An 18034-nucleotide genomic window follows, 5' to 3' on the forward strand; every position below is an offset into this window, starting at 1 on the left:
AGCGGAGGACCTATTGTTATTCTAATGTTTTTTATTATTAGGGCCCGAGCCACCGACAACGTCGGGCCAGCGAAGGCCCTATTGAGATTCTAAGGGGTATTATTAGGGCCCGAGCCACCGACAACGTCGGGCCAGCAAAGGCCCTATTGAAATTGTACTGATTATTATTATTAGGGCCTGAGCCACCGACAACGTCGGGCCAGCGAAGGCCCTATTGAGATTCTAATGTTTCTCGGTCATTAGGGCCCGAGCCACCGACAACGTCGGGCCAGCGAAGGCCCTATTGAAATTGTATGGGGTATTATTATTATTAGGGCCCGAGCCACCGGCAACGTCGGGCCAGCGAAGGCCCTATTGAAATTCTATGGGGTATTATTAGGGCCCGAGCCACCGACAACGTCGGACCAGCGAAGGCCCTATTGAAATTCTATGGGGTATTATTAGGGCCCGAGCCACCGACAACGTCGGGCCAGCGAAGGCCCTATTGAGTTTCTAAGAGTTTTTATTAGGGCCCGAGCCACCGACAACGTCGGGCCAGCGAAGGCCCTATTGAAATTGTACTGATTATTAGGGCCCGAGCACCGACGTAGTCGGAGCGGAGGACCTATTGTTATTCTAATGTTTTTTATTAGGGCCCGAACACCGACGTAGTCGGAGCGGAGGACCTATTGTTCTTCTAATGTTTATTATTATTATTAGGGCCCGAGCACCGACGTAGTCGGACCGGAGGACCTATTGTTATTCTAATGTTTTTTATTATTAGGGCCCGAGCACCGACGTAGTCGGTAGCGTAGGACCTATTGTTCTTCTAATGTTTTTTATTATTATTATTATTGTTATTATTAGGGCCCGAGCACCGACGTAGTCGGAGCGGAGGACCTATTGTTATTCTAATGTTTTTTATTATTATTATTATTATTATTAGGGCCCGAGCACCGACGTAGTCGGAGCGGAGGACCTATTGTTATTCTAATGTTTTTTATTATTATTATTATTAGGGCCCGAGCACCGACGTAGTCGGAGCGGAGGACCTATTGTTATTCTAATGTTTTTTATTATTATTATTGTTATTATTATTATTATTATTATTATTAGGGCCCGAGCACCGACGTAGTCGGAGCGGAGGACCTATTGTTATTCTAATGTTTTTTATTATTATTATTATTAGGGCCCGAGCACCGACGTAGTCGGAGCGGAGGACCTATTGTTATTCTAATGTTTTTTATTATTATTATTGTTATTATTATTATTATTATTATTATTAGGGCCCGAGCACCGACGTAGTCGGAGCGGAGGACCTATTGTTATTCTAATGTTTTTTATTAGGGCCCGAGCACCGACGTAGTCGGAGCGGAGGACCTATTGTTATTCTAATGTTTTTTATTGTTATTATTAGGGCCCGAGCACCGACGTAATTCAATTGTGGTGAAAATTCCAGTATTATTGGGGTGTCCAGGTGCGGCATGACATTTTGGCTCGATAGCGCCCCCTACAGAGTAGCCCCAACTTTGGGTTTCACCTAGCTGTATGAAATTTGGTAGGTATGTGGAACGTGATGGGACGTACAAAAAAGTCAAAAGGAGGTATATCCTAAACCAAACAGGAAGTCGGCCATTTTGAATTTCATGACGTTTTTGGACCGTTTCAAGGCGCCGTACTTTAACGAACTCCTCCTAGAGATTAAACCCGATTGCCTTCAGATTTGGTCAGTATGCTCTTGAGACCTTGGCAGTGAAACGATACTCAAAGATCAAAAAGTTATCGAACTATGTGTCCGTGGCGTGGCGGCAAAAAAACACCATTCGCCATGAAACAGGAAGTTGTTGTAACTCGGCTGTACATTGCCTAATCTGCTCCAAATTTCTCAGATGTCATAACATCCTGACCCTGAACACATGTATATGACAATTTAGAATCATAGTAATAGCGCCACCTAGTGGCAACAGGAAGTCATAGGTTGTGTACTTTGACACCCTACTGCTCACAGATTAATCGGATCCCTCTCAAATTTTGTCACAAAAGCCTTAAGACCTTGATAATGCTTCATTGTGAAAATTGTAGGAAGTTGTCGAAGCGTGGCGACGTGGCGGCTCTGCAAATTTCGATCCTTCGCCATGAACAAATAAACTGATGTAACTCGACTCCGCATCATCAGATCTTTACCAGATTTCACATGTTTGATTAAACTCCAGGCCTGAAGACATCTGCAAGCCAATTTTGAATCATAGTCATAGCGCCACCTACTGGCAACAGTAAGTTAAAGTCTTTATACTTTGGCTTGTTTCTCTTAGTTGGAAAATCAGATCAACATCAAATTTGTTCCACACAAATGTAAGAAGTTCATAATGCCAGTTCTCTAAGCTTTTGATGTTTCGTCGAACGCCGTTGCCGTGGTAACGCAGTCTTCGCCGTGAAAAACGATGGTCATTTGGAGAGGTTAAAAAAGCTTGAAACACAAGCAAACTTGACACACAGATCACAAGGCCAAAATGTAGTTCTATAATATGATTTTATTCAATCAGAGTGTTAAATCGGCTCAATTGCGCCCCCTACAAAATTTCGACGAAGCAGCCCTCGCAGTACGTTTCACATAGATTAACGAAATTTGGTAGGCACATGTATCACATGTGGACTTAAATAAAAGTCTCTTGGAGACATGCCCTAAACCCAACCGGAAGTCAGCCATTTTGAATTTAGTCTGAATTTCTAGTGTCGTTTTTTCAATTTCCAGGCGCTCTACTTTAACGAACTCCTCCCAGGGAACTAATCAGATCAACTTAGAATTTGGTCAGAACAATCTAAAGACCTTTGTGATTAAAAGTTACTCAAAGGTTGTTGTTTCGTGAAATGCCGTTGCCGTGGCGATGCATTCCTCGCCATGAAAAACAAAGGTGTTTTTGAGGGGCTAAAAATACTCAAAACAAAATCAAACTTGTCACACACATTTAAAATCCTGAATGTAGTTATCTGATGTGATTTTAATGCTTCAGAGTGGCAACTCGGCTCGATAGCGCCCCCTACAATATTTCGACGATGAAGCCCTCGCAGTAGGTTTCACCTAGATGTATGAAATTAAGTAAGCAGGTGTATCACATGTAGACTTAAAAAAAAGTCTTAGGGGTCCATGCTCTAAACCCAACCGGAAGTCAGCCAATTTGAATTTTGTATGAATTTCTTGTGGTTTTATTTCCTTTTCCAGGAGCTGCACTACGAACTCCTCCTAGGGAAATAATCCGATCAGCTTAGAATTTCGTCAGAACAACCTAAAGACCTTAACGATTAAAAGTTACTAAAAGCTTGATGTTTCATCGGATAACATGGACTTGGTGTCGCGGCAATTTTACATGATTCGCCATCATCCATCAAGCTTTTGTAACTCAACCTTACTTTGTCAAAACTGCCCCAAACTTGACATGCTTGATTGCTGTCGTGATTTTAGGTCTTCTGCATGCCAATATTAACTCATAGTCATAGCGCCACCTACTGGCAACCACGGACGTAAACAGAATTCTATAATAACAGCGGCCCAAACAGGGTTTGTGGGCACACCATGAGAAAAAGACTTCTCTGATCTAAATATGTGCAAACTAAGATGCTTGGAGAACAAAAGTTAATCAACAGTGTTTTTCAAACCATGTCAGTGGGCATTAGTATAAATGATCTGTCTAGAGCTTCTACATGAGAATCAGGTTAACTGTTACAATGAATGCTTCACACGACAATCTAAAGTTACAGAAGAGCTTAAAATGAAAACAGTGTCAAATTAAAGTGTTCAAGTAAAAACAAATGACACTGCTGTTCTGTTAACTTTCATGTAAGTCCAAATACAATCAGTAGGACACTGCAGGGAGTTGAACTCCATCCCAGTAACCTGACAGTCTGTTATGTTACAAATACTGAAGCACATTCACACGTTCATTTTCTTAATGATCTTAACAGGCTTACATTTATGATTGTATCGGAGGTACACTCAAAACATTTGAGGCTTAAGACCTGGCAACATGGTCTTGCTATGCTGCTGGTCGATGCAGGAAATATCATCTAACTTGTGCATGCAGTGTATGATGGTCACAGAAATGCATTGCCGCATCAACCAGAGTCCTGCCAGTACCCTCGACGTGTGTGACGTTGCGAGGGCCCGATCAATGCTGCTTGCAGCTTTAATTCTATAATATGATTTTATTCGTTCAGAGTGGCAAATTGGCTCAAAAGCGCCCCCTACAAAATTTCGACAAAGCAGCCCTCGCAGTACGTTTCACATAGATTAATAAAATTAGGTAGGCACATGTAACACTTTTGGACTTAAATAAAAGTCTCTTGGGGCCATGCCCTAAACCCAACCGGAAGTCAGCCATTTTGAATTTAGTATGAATTTTTAGTGTGGTTTTTGCAATTTCCAGGCGCTCTACTTTAACGAACTCCTCCTATGGAATTAATCAGATCAACTTAGAATTTGGTCAGAACAATCTAAAGACCTTTGTGATTAAAAGTTACTCAAAACTTGTTGTTTCGTGAAAGGCCATTGCCGTGGCGACGCATTCTTCGCCATGAAAAACGAAGTTGTTTTTGAGGGGGTAAAAATACTCAAAACATAATCAAACTTGTCGCACACATTTAATATTGCAGGCCATTGGCCATTTTACATGGTTCGCCAGCATACATCAAGCTGTTGTAACTCGACTGTACTTTTTCAAAACTGTTCCAAACTTGACATGCTTGATGACTGTCGTGGCTTTAGAACTTCAGCATGCCAATATTAGCTCATAGCGCCACCTTCTGGCAACGATAGCCGTAAGCAGGATTCCAAAATTACAGCTGTCCAAACAATGAACTTATTAAATATTCCTGGCCACACCACCAGAAAATAAGACTTCTCTGATCTAAATATCTGCAAAGTGAGATGTTTGGAGAACGTTCGGCCATTTCTCCTCGACTGTTCCCGCTTTGAGTCACTCAGCAATGATTGTCAGAGCTACCTGCACAAACAAACAGTCGGTTTTGAGACCTGCATTTACTTAGTCTGTTATGTTACACTAAAGCATATTCACAAACAATTATTTTTCTCAATCTTTACAGGCTTAGATTTAAGATTGTATTTGGAGATACACTCAAAACATTCGAGTCTTAAGACCTGACAAAATTACCTGGCTACGCCGTTGGTACCACAGGAAATAGCGTCTGACTCGTGCATGATGGTCACAGAACTGAATGGCCACATCAACCAGAGTCCTGCCAGTACCCTCGACATGCGTGAAGATGCGAGGGCCCGATCAATGCTGCTTGCAGCTTTAATTTCTGCTTAAAAGTCTTGAACCAATACATCTCGTGAGAAAAGTAAAAAACTATATGAACTTTTCAAGATGTATTTACTCTATTATAAAATATTGTCAATGTCTGTAAACATCTTTTATCCACACATTTCTGGATATATGACAGCAACAATACTGAGGTAGTTCAAAGGCAAAGGATAGTCTTTACTCAATTCTTAAAAATCACACATTTATGTTGTTTTGTCCCTTGTGAGTCTGGCCCCACCCCGATTTGAGATGTCAGAGTACTTCTTAGTGCCTCTCTGACATCATGCTGGCATTTAATACCGTCGGTCCCATGTCGTTTTTTTTTTTTTTTTTTAAATAGACCAGCTGAAACAGTGAGTGCAATTAATCTTTAAAGGCAAAGTATGTAGGATTTGGTGGCATCTAGTGGCGAGGTTGCATATTGCAACCAACTGAATACCCCTCCGCTCAGTCCTTTTTTTCAAAGAATGCGGTAACGTGAGCCGCTGAGTGGTATTACCATTCGCCTCACTCGGAATCCATCCTTACCATAGTAACACTACTTCAGGAACAACTGAAATCAGACGCCTGGCGGTACAACCCTTTTGCACTCGGCGGCTCACGTTACACAAGCGCGTCGAGAGCTACGGTGACCTTCAAGTAGAGCAAAAAACATGAAAGGCTCTTGCTCGAGCCAGTGTTTGGTTTGTCTGTTCTGGGCTTCTGTAGAAACACGGTGGTGCAACATGGCGGACTCAGTAAAGAGAACGACTCATTTTAAGCTAACGAAAACACAACCATTTTTAGTTTCAGGAGATCATACACTAATGAAAACATAGTTATGAATATTATATTCCATTTCTGCTAATAGATCTACTTCAATGCAACACACTGTGTCTTTAAGAGTAAATGCTTTAACATGAATTTGTGTTATGCAATGTTGTAATGTTGAAAACTCTACAGCCCAATTTTCACAGATAAAGACGTCAAAAAAAATGTGGGCAAGCCTGTCAGAATAGGCCAAGTCAGTATGTCATTACCACAGAGTGCGTATTAAACAGTCTATTATAAAGTCATTGTGGATATTGAGGATAGTGAACCTCGCACTGTCAGCACTTTTCACAAGTTTACTGAAAACACAGTGTTTCAGTCATAAACCTTCATCAGGCATTCCACTCACAATTCTAAACAATATTGACAACAATGATAGGTTATTATAATGAGCTACATATTAGGATATTAATATTTAAGAGGCTGCCTTGAACCCCTCATCCCAATGAGATTACTGCAGAAGTGAGTGGTGCTTGTCATTATTCCATTTTATTTGTTGTCATGCTTGGAAACATCCTTGGAATAGAGTTTGGAAAGTGGCACGGACTGCTGATGTAGCATGCTGGCTTATCTGAATGCAATACTAAAACTCCCACATGTATTCAGTCTTAGCCAAAACAGACATTTTCACAGAAAACCGGCTCATGGAAAGCCCTTAAAATTGACAGGGGCCAGCTTACTTTTCAGCCCCACATCAAAGTGTCCTAACTGCGCTCAGAGCCAAGTATTGAGATATTCAACAAATGTGCGGACATAATAAAATAGAGATGCATTGGCTGATGAATGTTCATAAACACCCAGATGATGCAAGGGACCACAGCAGTAAGCCCACATCCCCACAATCCTCTTTGGTCCATACAATAACGCAGTACAAACGGTAAATCCCTGGTGATTATGGATGTGATACATTATGATGCACACACGAGGTTAAGAATTCACCAGGGGTCAGTAACATTCTCAGGCGTGCCGGCCACCATCTAGCCAGTCATTGTGTCCCATGTGGGGGGAGGGAGTGCATGTGTGTGGGTGAGGGATTTGTGACAACTGCCATCTGGTGCGCTGGCACACCAGCACATGTGACAAGATGACGATGACAGCATCAGCGTTAATGGCAGCTTTTAAAGTAAAAAAAAAATAAAGGTTGCTTGCACCAGCAAACCATGCAACATGTCACTCTGCCTCCAAGACAGTAATTTGAACACAAAATAGCTTGGCAGGCTTTTTTTGGGGGGGAAACAATAAGAGAGCCATTGCTTTCATCACGCAATTTGTCACTTTTTCCTTTGAGTAGATGAGTAGATATCCCACAAGTCCTCCTTAGTCTCTGACAGACTTTTCAAGAGAACAGCACAAAGCATAATTGAATATGTCTCTCTTGTCTGTGAGCCAGTGATTTGCATATTACTCCTACTAATTGAAAGATTTTTTTAAGAGACTTTAAAATGCGCAGTGTTTGATTTTTTTGCTTGTGAGCCAATGATTAGAATATTCCGCAGACAGTTGGCAGGGTTTTTCTTTTTTTTTAGTTAATTTCAAACAGGGAGCCTGGACTTTTTAAATCCTCCTCCACTAGGTCCTGCTGGGGAGTTGAGCATTCCTGCCCAAATTCTGGCCACAGAAACACATTCAACCAGCTTTTGTTCCTTCACAAAGCCTTCTGTCCTTGGTTTCTGCCTGTTTTCTGTATTTCTAAACTGCCTACCGTGCATAATGTGCCGTCCAACCTGTGTCCTGTGTTGTTTTGGCAAGAGGGAATGTGAGTGTGTTGTTGTCGTTTGGGGCCGTTTCTTCTTTTTATTTTGGGGATAATAGAACCATAGTTGCTAATTAATAACCTTGGTCTTCCAGCTGGTTATTTTTTTAAATATATCGTATAAAGCAGACAGTTGTGCATTGTGGGGGATGGTTAGAAGGCTTGGTGTCCCATGAGGCTTTGCAATACAATATGTGGAGTAAGCAATTGCAATCACCTGGCCTGTCTAAGAAAAGGGAAGAGGCACGGCTGCAGCCGTGGGCACTCTGCGTGTAGACTCAACATGAGCAATTTCCCTGGAACATGTGCTGACACAGTTGCCAAGTAACCTCAATGATGATTATGAGTGTCATTATCAATGTTGCTCCGACAAAGGGTTTTTAGGAATATTACAGAGGCAGTGTAATAGAGAGAAAGGGGTATGAAATGCAGCAAATGTTCCAATGTCTGTCACAGTGAACTGCCTCCAACGCACCCAGGAAGGGAATCACGATGAGCTCAAGTTCCAGTGAAACCACTGTCGGCTGTGTAATCATGGCTCGCCACACTTTTCTCACATCACAATTACCACAGTTGCCAGAGGGCTTTGTCACTTGAACACATTTTGTCTTGGGACACTTGCTGAAATGATGCTGTCGTTTTTCTTGGGATGACAGTGTCTCCACACCGGGAAAACCGTTTATTTACAGAACAGGCTTTGTGAATTGGGGGCATTGTCATGTTGTAACAGGAAAGGGGCCTGCATTAAAATGGCAGTAAAATGTCCTTGAATTGGAACCAAAGGGCCTATCCCAAACCATAAAAAACAACCCTTGTCCAAAAGTAAACAAAAGGGTGTTAAGGGCTTAAAAATACAACATATAAATTGTAAGAAAATCTTCTTAGAGATCCTTTTTTTTATCATCTAACACTTTGAGAAATTGTTTTCCTGAAACCGGCGTCTGTTTCGACCAAATGAAACACAAATATTAGTAAAATGTGATGGTTACATAGTCATGATTATGACAGTTTTTTTTACCCTGAGGAAGCAAATTATGTGAATTGCTGTGAAGTGACCTTTAAATCATTAAGCATTGCTTCAGTAATAAACTGGTCGCAGGCAGCCCGTTAAACAAAAAAAAAAAAGGATCTGTTAAATGCCCCCGTTAATTAAAATGCCTAATTGCCCTAAATGATTATGTACCCATGAATACTCCCCCGAGAGTGATTTGAAGGTTATCATTTCACCGGAATAAAGCGGCTTAATATCCCCGAGTGTCCCTGAGAGTCCTTGTCTCGGGGAAACAACCATCTGGTTGACATCGCTGTCCAAAGTGGGTCATTCCATTTGAGAGGGGAATCAAAAAAAAGGGGTCCCTCAATCTATTTGGCCACAGCCTGCTTATCGCTCACCTTTGTATCTTTGAGGATGAAAGCAGACATGGCGAAATGTTATCACTGTATGCGCATATCACCTCCAGCGGGTTTTTTTTTCTGGCGTGTTTGTACTGTCATCGTTTTATGAAGGTGTAATGAGTGTGGGCTGTGGTTGGACGTGTTGGAGAATTCCCAAGGTGAAGAGCCATTTATATCACAAGCCTCAGCTATAACTGAGGCTTGTGGCCACAGGCGCGACCATCTGTTGAAGCTCCTGGAAAATTGGGTCACCGGATTGATTTGGACTTGGGGGTACATCACTCCATACGAGGCAATTTCTGTGTCCCTCAAACAAAAGTATTGTCTGTACCGCGTTTACCGTTTGGATTGTCGTGTCTTTTGCGCCACCTGATAGACTGCTAGTGTCACCATCATTTCCTGTGCATTATTGCCTCAGCATTACTGCTTGTGAATTATTTAATAGGGCATTTTTAAAGAAATGTACTGGGTGTGTTTAGTATTAAGCTAATAAAACCATATCTTTTGCATGACAGAGCCAACACAGCCCTGAAGCTGACCTTTGAGGTGTGCCCGGAAATGAGGAAACACATGGAGATCCTTCCAAAGACGGGCTTTGTCCAGGCCCAATCAAACTTCAATGCACAACTCAAGTTCCTGCCGAGGTAAGGACACACAGAGGATGCAATGATAATGGAATCACTGGAGCATTCATAATCTTATTTTGGACTGTAACCTTGTTAAGCTTCTATCAACCTTCTGTGAAAGTGCAAACTGTTTCAGAGACTTGTCATATGTAGTGAGCCAGGCTTGCAGTTTTGTGACTTCCCAGCCTCTTCTTCTTCAGCAGAGAAGAAACATACAGTTGTCCTGTTGAGCAAAGACTGCTCTAGATTGTAAACTATTCACAGAACAGTCTGGTTAAAGTGCTCTTGGATGTAGATAGAGATATGGTAGTACACAACACACCATTATACCACATTCTTTGAAAGGCGTTAACTAGAACCATAAAGGGTTCTTTGGCTTGTCCCCATGGGATAACCAAACCTAAAGGGTTATACCAACAACCTTCTGGAAAAGGTTCCACCCAGAACCCCTTATGAGAAGTTCTACAGAGAAACCTATGGTGTAATGGTTTTTCCCACAACCCTCTTTGGAAGTTCCATCCAGAACCTTTCCACCTCCTAAGGGTACTAAAAAGAACCCTAACCCAGAGAACTCTCCCGAGAGCCCTTTAGTATTCGAAGGGTTTCATCCAGAAACCACCCAGGGTTCGTCATGATGCTCCTAAAGGGCTGGGACTGGTGTGGTGCAGCTAATCCCGCAACAATCATGGTTCGAAATCACACTTTTTTTCACTGTCTCTTCCAAAACGAGCTCTTTGGATGAAAAGTCTTACAAAGTCTTAAAAAGAACCTAGGAAAACCCTTTAAACTAACTATCCAATTTCTGATAAAAAGGATATTATTGGCTGGATATATCTTTCACTAGTTTACTACAACTGATAGCTTACGCTTTTTAATGGAGGCAAGCTGTGGAGTCCTACAGATGTACAAATGGGAACGATCTATAGCCAGTCAACGGCCAGCGGGTATATAAGTGTCGCTTCCACATACCTGCATTCTGAGCACGATGGTAATGGTTTCTAATGACTTTGAAGGACATGGTAATTATTTCCACAACAATACAGGCTCTATATTTAGATGGAGAGGCAGGAGTTGAACCGGAGTGTGAATGCCAGGAGAGCGGACAGGGGACCCCCAGGGCAGATATGAGAGGCGTACAGTATGTAAAAAAACAGCGTGGGCGCTAGTATTCTTCTGCCCACCCTCCTTTTTTTTTCTCCCTTCACAGTTCAGCAGCTTTGCGTATTGATGGCTGAGAGGATATTGATGTAAAAAACATAATGATATTAATAATAACAATGATGAGGAGGATATTTTGAGAAAAGTTGGGGCATGCAGTGGTCATTGTTCAGCAGGGGGGCAAGAGGGGAAAGTGGGGAAATGTCAGTAATCTGCTTTAGTGAATCAGCAGAGGTTTTAATGCGAGGATTAGAGTACAGCATTACTCGCACTGCTGCTGAGATGGTGCAGCGTTCACAAGCACTACCGCAGCTACCACCCCCTCCCTACTCTCTCCCTATCACACTCTCTCTCTCTCTCTCTCTCTCTCTCTCTCTCTCTCTCTCTATCTGTCTCTCTCTCTCTCTCTCTCTCTTTCTCTCTCTCTCTCTCTCTCTCTCTCTCTCTCTCTCTCTCTCCTTCTCTCACACATACTTTCTCGTTTTCTTGGCCTCTCACCTCGGTGCTTAACTATACTTCTCTCTCTTTGCCTTTCTCAAATTATCTCCACAGCACTCTTATCTCCATGCTCCTCCACTTCCCCTCTAACTCTGCATCCATTCTGCCTCTCTCCGTTACTCTCAAACTCCTCTCAGCCCTCTATGCATCCACCAGCCACCGCTGCTTATATGCTGACCCCGATTCCGCTTACGTAACCCGAGACACCAGACCCAGTTCCCCCGTGCTCTCATTATTTGCTCTGAGGTTTATCACAATTTGGATCTTATTTTGTAGATAAGATCTATAGATTACGATAACGTTGGACTCACCGAGTTGGCCTAAGAGTTGCTTTTTATGATGAAATATTGTGTGATATATACATATGTGATGGAATATTTCAGGCTTTGAGGATTCTGTAAATACCTTCTAAACAGAATGGTTGTTTAAGTACCATGTGTTGTTAAAACATCATCAGGGATTATTTTTCAGACAAAACTAATGCTTTACACAGCGACTCGAATGTAATGATAATACTGAGAGGCTCATGCTGGGGCTAGGTGAGCACAGTGCTGTCATAACCAATATAAATATTGGCCTATGAAAAATAAGATCAGAATTACACTTAAATATGCCCTAAGGTGCACAGAAGAATTCACACTGGGAATGGACCATGTTTCCTGCACGTCCGCCAGCTTGGTTCCTGCATGTCTCGTCTCTGTATGCTTTTGTTTTATGCAGTGACAGTGTGTCATTTAAATTGGCACTGCCAAGTCCTCCTAGCCAAAGCCTGTGATTGGATTTCCAAATCCTCATTAGCAGCACTGCCTTCACTCACTGTCTTATCCACACACACACACACACACACACACACACACGTGCGCGCGCACACACACTGTTAAATCTGGATTCAAAATGACTCACAGCTTTCATTCTTTACACAGGTGTTTGCTTCTTGCCTTCCCTCCTCTGGCTTTTGGGAGAGGGTGAGCACACTCTTGCTTCGAGCTCTGAAGGATTGTGCGCACCCTGCCCACATCTTTCACCATCTTCCCTTTGCTTCATCCCTCTCTGCCCATCTTCCTCCACTTTTATTTGTCACCATGCAACCCACATGTTTCTCTCACATATCCAGAGCAGTGTTCTATTCACTACATAATCCCCCTCTCTCAACAACATCAAGGCCAGTGGTTCACACGTTTGAGATCCTGCTCAGCAAAGAGGAATTATTTGAATTAAAATGGACACTGACTAGGCTAATAATCTAAATGAGTTGCCATTGCCTACATTTAGCCCGACACTGTGTTCGTGTCAGCCAGTTTCTGTTTTAGAAACGGGGTTATTCTGTTATTTTGGCCTTCTCAGTCGATTCTGAAGTTGTGGTGGTGGTTGCTTCGAGTGTTTTTCATGATAACTGAAGAAACATGGCGCTCTAAATGTTGTCAGCTTACAACAACCTCTACAGTTGAGTCATTCTCATCTGCGCTTGACGTCACTTTTTCATGGCTGCTCGGTAGCTAGCTATGGAGAAAGGTTACGTTCCTGTTGTTGATCCTGCCAACAGAGCTCTGATTGGTCAGCTGTTTCTCCGATGGGGGGAAACAGCCGTCAAAACAGACTTATTGAAATCGCTGAACAAATGGAAGGTGTTTCACATCACCACATTTAAACCATTCCATTTAACCTGGCTTACTTTGGCTTAGACTTTTGGCTTTAGAATGTATTAACTTCTGAGACAATAGAGAAAGACGTACTTTACTTTCGAGGAACAATAAATCAGCTTCTTGGGTCATGTGAAACAGTCGGCATGTAGACAGTTTCAATCTGACACACAAGGTCGGACGAATAATTTTAACCTGATGACATGATTATTTGGATAGGATTGCTTGAATGAACGGTTTTAGGTGTAATCCCTGAAGAGCGAGGCAATGTGTCCCACCCCGGCAGTTCCGGCTGATAAAAGGGAGATTACAAGGATGATTTTCTACAGATTACACCAGACAGCTCTACCAGTACTTTCAATTGATAGTTCACTACTCACAGTAACGGGAACTTTAATAATGCTATGAGTTGAAAAAAAAATGTCTTCTTCTAAATAACCTGTCTGATCACCATGATTTTAAAAGATTTTTTTACAGTCATTTATTGTATTTTTTTGCCAATAAATTTCCCCATATAGTGGAAAATCCCTAAGCCTCTTAGTCTGTTTTGTAATCCTTTTCATCATCACTTTTTAATGGGGATGAAATCCAAGCAGCAGTCCATACCGAAAAGGAATATGTACTTATGTATATATTGAATTTGACCCCATCGGGTAAAAGGAATTACTACAGCAGCCAGTTTCCTAAAATCAAACGCTCTTAAAGTTTCCTGATAAATATGTCTTTGAGATTTTTTTTAATCCTTGCTCTCTTCCTTTCGTCTCGTATCTTTTCTTTGACTTTCCAGGTTTTTAAAGAATGCATTCGAGACACAGAGAGCAAATTGTACTATGTCCTCTACTAATCTGAAGTGTCATTAAAGTCTACCAGTGCAGTGCCCCTTTGGCCGATTGCTTGGCCTCTGGTATTGCTTGCAGCTTTCTCAAGAACCGCTCATATGAACAACTTCACACTCAACAGTGCACTTCCTTGGGCCCTCAGCAATACATCCTGCAAGTGTGAAGTCGATCAGATTGTCAGTTGTCGAGTAACTCAAAGGACAGACAGACGGACAGACAGACAGAGGCTCTTTTCATTTTAGTTAGATGGTGGAGAATTGCTTTTGGTCGAGGCGGATAATCTGGCTCCAGAGAAGAAAAGCACCCAAGTAAATCTGTGCAGGACACCGACAAATCTGAAACCCCATCCATCCGCAAAATTCATCCCGAGCATATGGTCCTGGTGACGTCCCACCACACTTTTCCACTCTGCCCTGCCAAGCTAAATCAAGAGTGACTCTCCAGCAGTGACGTTATTTGAAGGCAGAACAAGAGCGCTTCCTTAAATACACCCCTCATGCTCATTGGTCAAGCTGAAGCTGGAGGGGGGAAACAAAGATATATATTTCTTTGTTTTGTTAGTCCTCATAGCAAATGAGGAGATTTAATGTTGACTTGATTTCTAGCTTTTGAGTCATAAAGGGTGTTTGAGTAGAACGGCGTGTGCTTTGGAAGAACTGACGCCGACATCTGGAGAGCCTTAAAAACCGCTGACATTTACAGCATTAGCTCTCAAGCCTTCAACTGGCATTAGGAGCGTAGAGAAGGAAAGACAGAGAAGACAGTTGATCCTGTAGGAGGGAAACAGGGGAAGGAAGAGCGTAGGGATAGCAGGGGAAAAACAGAAAGTTGAAGAGAAAGGGAGTTGGCGGGGGCAGATCTGAGCCGCGAACAGCATTTGACATTTGACCACTATTTACATGATAATTAACTATACATGCGGTGTCTGTGCTATATTGAAGGACCTGGAGTTTTACATAAGCCTGTGGATGACTACCGGGCCTCTTTGAATCACACTTACGTCTCCCATCACCATGGCTACAACCTACAGTAGTGTGGAGGCGCGCTCTGCATCCCTTCTCCTGCTTTCCCTGGCGAGCCGATCCTACAGCCGTGGGTTAAAGTAAAGCAATGGTTCTTCAGGGTCTGAATCTCAATCTTTCTTTGAAGAGCTTGACAGTGGCTCGTGGCTTTTGACAGATGTATTGAGAAAGAAAAAAAGAAAAATCGCAATTGTTAAAATCACTGATGCGGTTGTGTGTTCATTGCAAACCCCTAATTGCTGCCTTTGCTCTTCTTTGTTCGTGAGCATGATGCAAAAAAATCTAATATTTTTTACGTGTAACTTTGCATAATATAGCGTGTGTTCTCACAGTGTACCGGCCTGTTCTGCTCTCTCACAGAAGCTCTTTATCCAAAGACGCCAAGAAGCTTTTTGACAGTGATACGGGAGTCCTGGAGGCTCCTATGACGGTTCAAGTAGCGGGCCAGGTTTGTATTATAGTAACACGCTGCAGTTTGTTTCTCAGTAAACCTCCCTGTGATCCCAAAAAAACACTGTCGTTATCGTGCATTACGGGGCTCGTGTCCTACTTTGTGTCTCTCACAGAAGCAGAGCCGCTGAAGGTTGTAACCTATTTTGCTGGTAACAAGCTAAAATTATCTCCCACCCCCAAGGCCTAGTTACTCCATGGGCGCTAATAAGCCAAGCATAAAGGTTATCCCAAATTGTTTCACTGAGAATCTCTCTGGAAGACGCTCAAAAAGGGAAAGCAAAAATGTATGTGCTCCCTTATTCCATGGAGTATATATTAAGTGCTACCATTCATTTACATCATATATTTAATGTTATTAAATATATGATGTAATTATTTGTATTATATAACATCCCTTTCAACATGAGGTTATGCTTACAATCGCTTACCGAATAAAGAAAGCAATTACTGGTCCCTTCATTTATGGCATATTACTGCATAACATTTTTCATATGTGACGTGCTTAACAGAATATAACACGTAAAACATGGCTACACTCACTTAAGTTATTCATGGATTCAAGGGTAATTTATTGTCATTATGCAACACAGGGCTGCGCAACCAAATGCAGTTTTAGCCCATTTGCTGCTCAAGGAAAGCATGACAAACAAAACAGAAACGGTAATGCATTGCTGTGGTGCATTTTTTTAATTGCCACTAGCTGGTTTAGCTTAGCTTCCATCTTGGCTCTCCTACGTCGCCTCCACCTCCAGTGGCGTTTGGTCTGGCAGGTGGTGCTCGTCTCACGTGGTATGCTCCCCACAAATGAATCCAGTCCCCACACTTCCTTCTCCGATGCTGATGAGTGTATTCTGTCATATGTCATAAGTGCTGAAAGACGAAAAACACAACAAATTTAGACAAAAGTGTATTGATTTTCACAGGAGGCACCGACCGCAGCATGTTCATGAGCTACCATTGCCATATATAATACGTAAACAAAACATTCACACTTACAAGTAGTAAGTTGCAAAGTGGGACGAGTTATCACGTCCTGAGTGTCTCTGGTTCCCAGGAATAAAGGTCTGGATCATTTGCAGCACAGATGATGTGAGATGTCGAATCATCACTACAAAAGATGAGCAGCTGTGTTCTTTGATAAATGACAAAAGCCTGTGTGCGTAAAAATGTAAATGGGGAAGATAACTGCTGCTCTTATGGTGCGTTTTATGGACCAATTTAGTTACCTGCACTGCTAAGGACCAGCGGAAGCTGAGAATGACACTTTTTTAGAAAACTTTTTTTTCATTTTTTTCACTTTTTTGCAAATTGAAAACATTTGAAATATGAAAATATGGAGCCCTTAAAGTAGAAAATAAATTCCTCACAGCAACTGAATCCACGTCAGCTTGTCAGCACCAGCCTTTATTAAAAAACACAGAGCAGCTGCTTAGACATTGGTGTTGCACTGATGCCAGTCCTCTTTCTAAATAAATCTAAATCTGGTCGGTCTTCTTGCCAAATCGTCACCTTCCTCTCCCCCGTTATCCAGACTCTATCCCCTGTCTGTGTGTGTGTGTGTGTGTGTGTGTGTGTGTGTGTGTGTGTGTGTGTGTGTGTGTGTGTGTGTGAGTGTGTGAGTGAGTGAGTGAGTGCACATGCCAGGAGCGCAGGGCCTACAGCTGGGGGCAACAGCTTTGGTGCACCACAGGAGCATCCTGGCCCAGTCATTTGCCCAACACTCACACATACACACACACTCTGTTGTTTGGCCACCAGACGTCACAGCAGCCAGGAAAGCGATGGTGCAGAGACCAATAAACAAGGTCATCTGCTGAGCACTGACATGATTCAAGACGACATTATCTTGAGGAAGAAAAAAATACAGCTCACAAGTATAGTTAGTTTTCTAATCTAGTGCACATGATAAAGGAGTGTTAAGGCTGATGATACTCTATATTTTAATGTAGAAAGACCAAAATCAACAAATGAACCAATAAGTGTTCTCTGTGCATCCAAAGATTGATTGAGCTTATTCCTCTGCGACATAGGCCTTTAATTGTTGTCCAAAAACAATTACAAACGCTTCATGACCATTAGCACAGACTCACAGTCAATCTCACCTACATTATGCTGCAGTAAATACTCATTAGCACAACATATGTAGTAATTAACATAGTCCCCAAGAAATGCACAACTATATACAATACAATACCCTGCTGTTTTAAAGAATTATTTAGCCTTTTTTTAATGAAATCATATTTGTGACAGGTGTTTAAAGATTTACTTCATAGCTGAGGGAAGAACATATCGTTGGTTTTAGTAAATTCATGGGACTTGTTGACGATAAGAAAAATAAAGAATAACACCAGCCTTGCATGATAATACTTATTCAGTTTAAAAAAATAATAATTCAGGAGAGTGGCAATGTCACCGATAATGAGTTTCTTGGGTTGGTGCTGAGATTTAAATTTCTAAATCTCACATTGAACCTATACTGGTTTTGGAGTGCGTAGTCACACACGCACACACTTCTTACATCTCAACGGCTCAGTGATGATGAC

General features: G+C 42.0%; 1 protein-coding gene across 3 annotated transcripts in view; it reads left to right on the top strand.

Annotated features, from left to right (window-relative positions):
- cfap74 (cilia and flagella associated protein 74) overlaps positions 1 to 18034 on the top strand; it is a 61095-nt gene that overhangs the window by 29451 nt on the left and 13610 nt on the right. For all 3 annotated transcript variants that reach the window (XM_068733810.1, XM_068733812.1, XM_068733811.1), the window contains exons 22-23: positions 9771 to 9899; positions 15399 to 15486. In XM_068733810.1, coding sequence (XP_068589911.1) covers positions 9771 to 9899; positions 15399 to 15486 — 217 coding nt within the window. The remainder of the gene's footprint in view (positions 1 to 9770; positions 9900 to 15398; positions 15487 to 18034) is intronic.

Source organism: Cebidichthys violaceus, unplaced genomic scaffold (assembly GCF_023349555.1).
Source record: "Cebidichthys violaceus isolate CVI_PGR_0920_01 unplaced genomic scaffold, fCebVio1.0.p SCAF_6, whole genome shotgun sequence".
In the NCBI taxonomy this organism is placed as follows: domain Eukaryota; kingdom Metazoa; phylum Chordata; class Actinopteri; order Perciformes; family Stichaeidae; genus Cebidichthys; species Cebidichthys violaceus.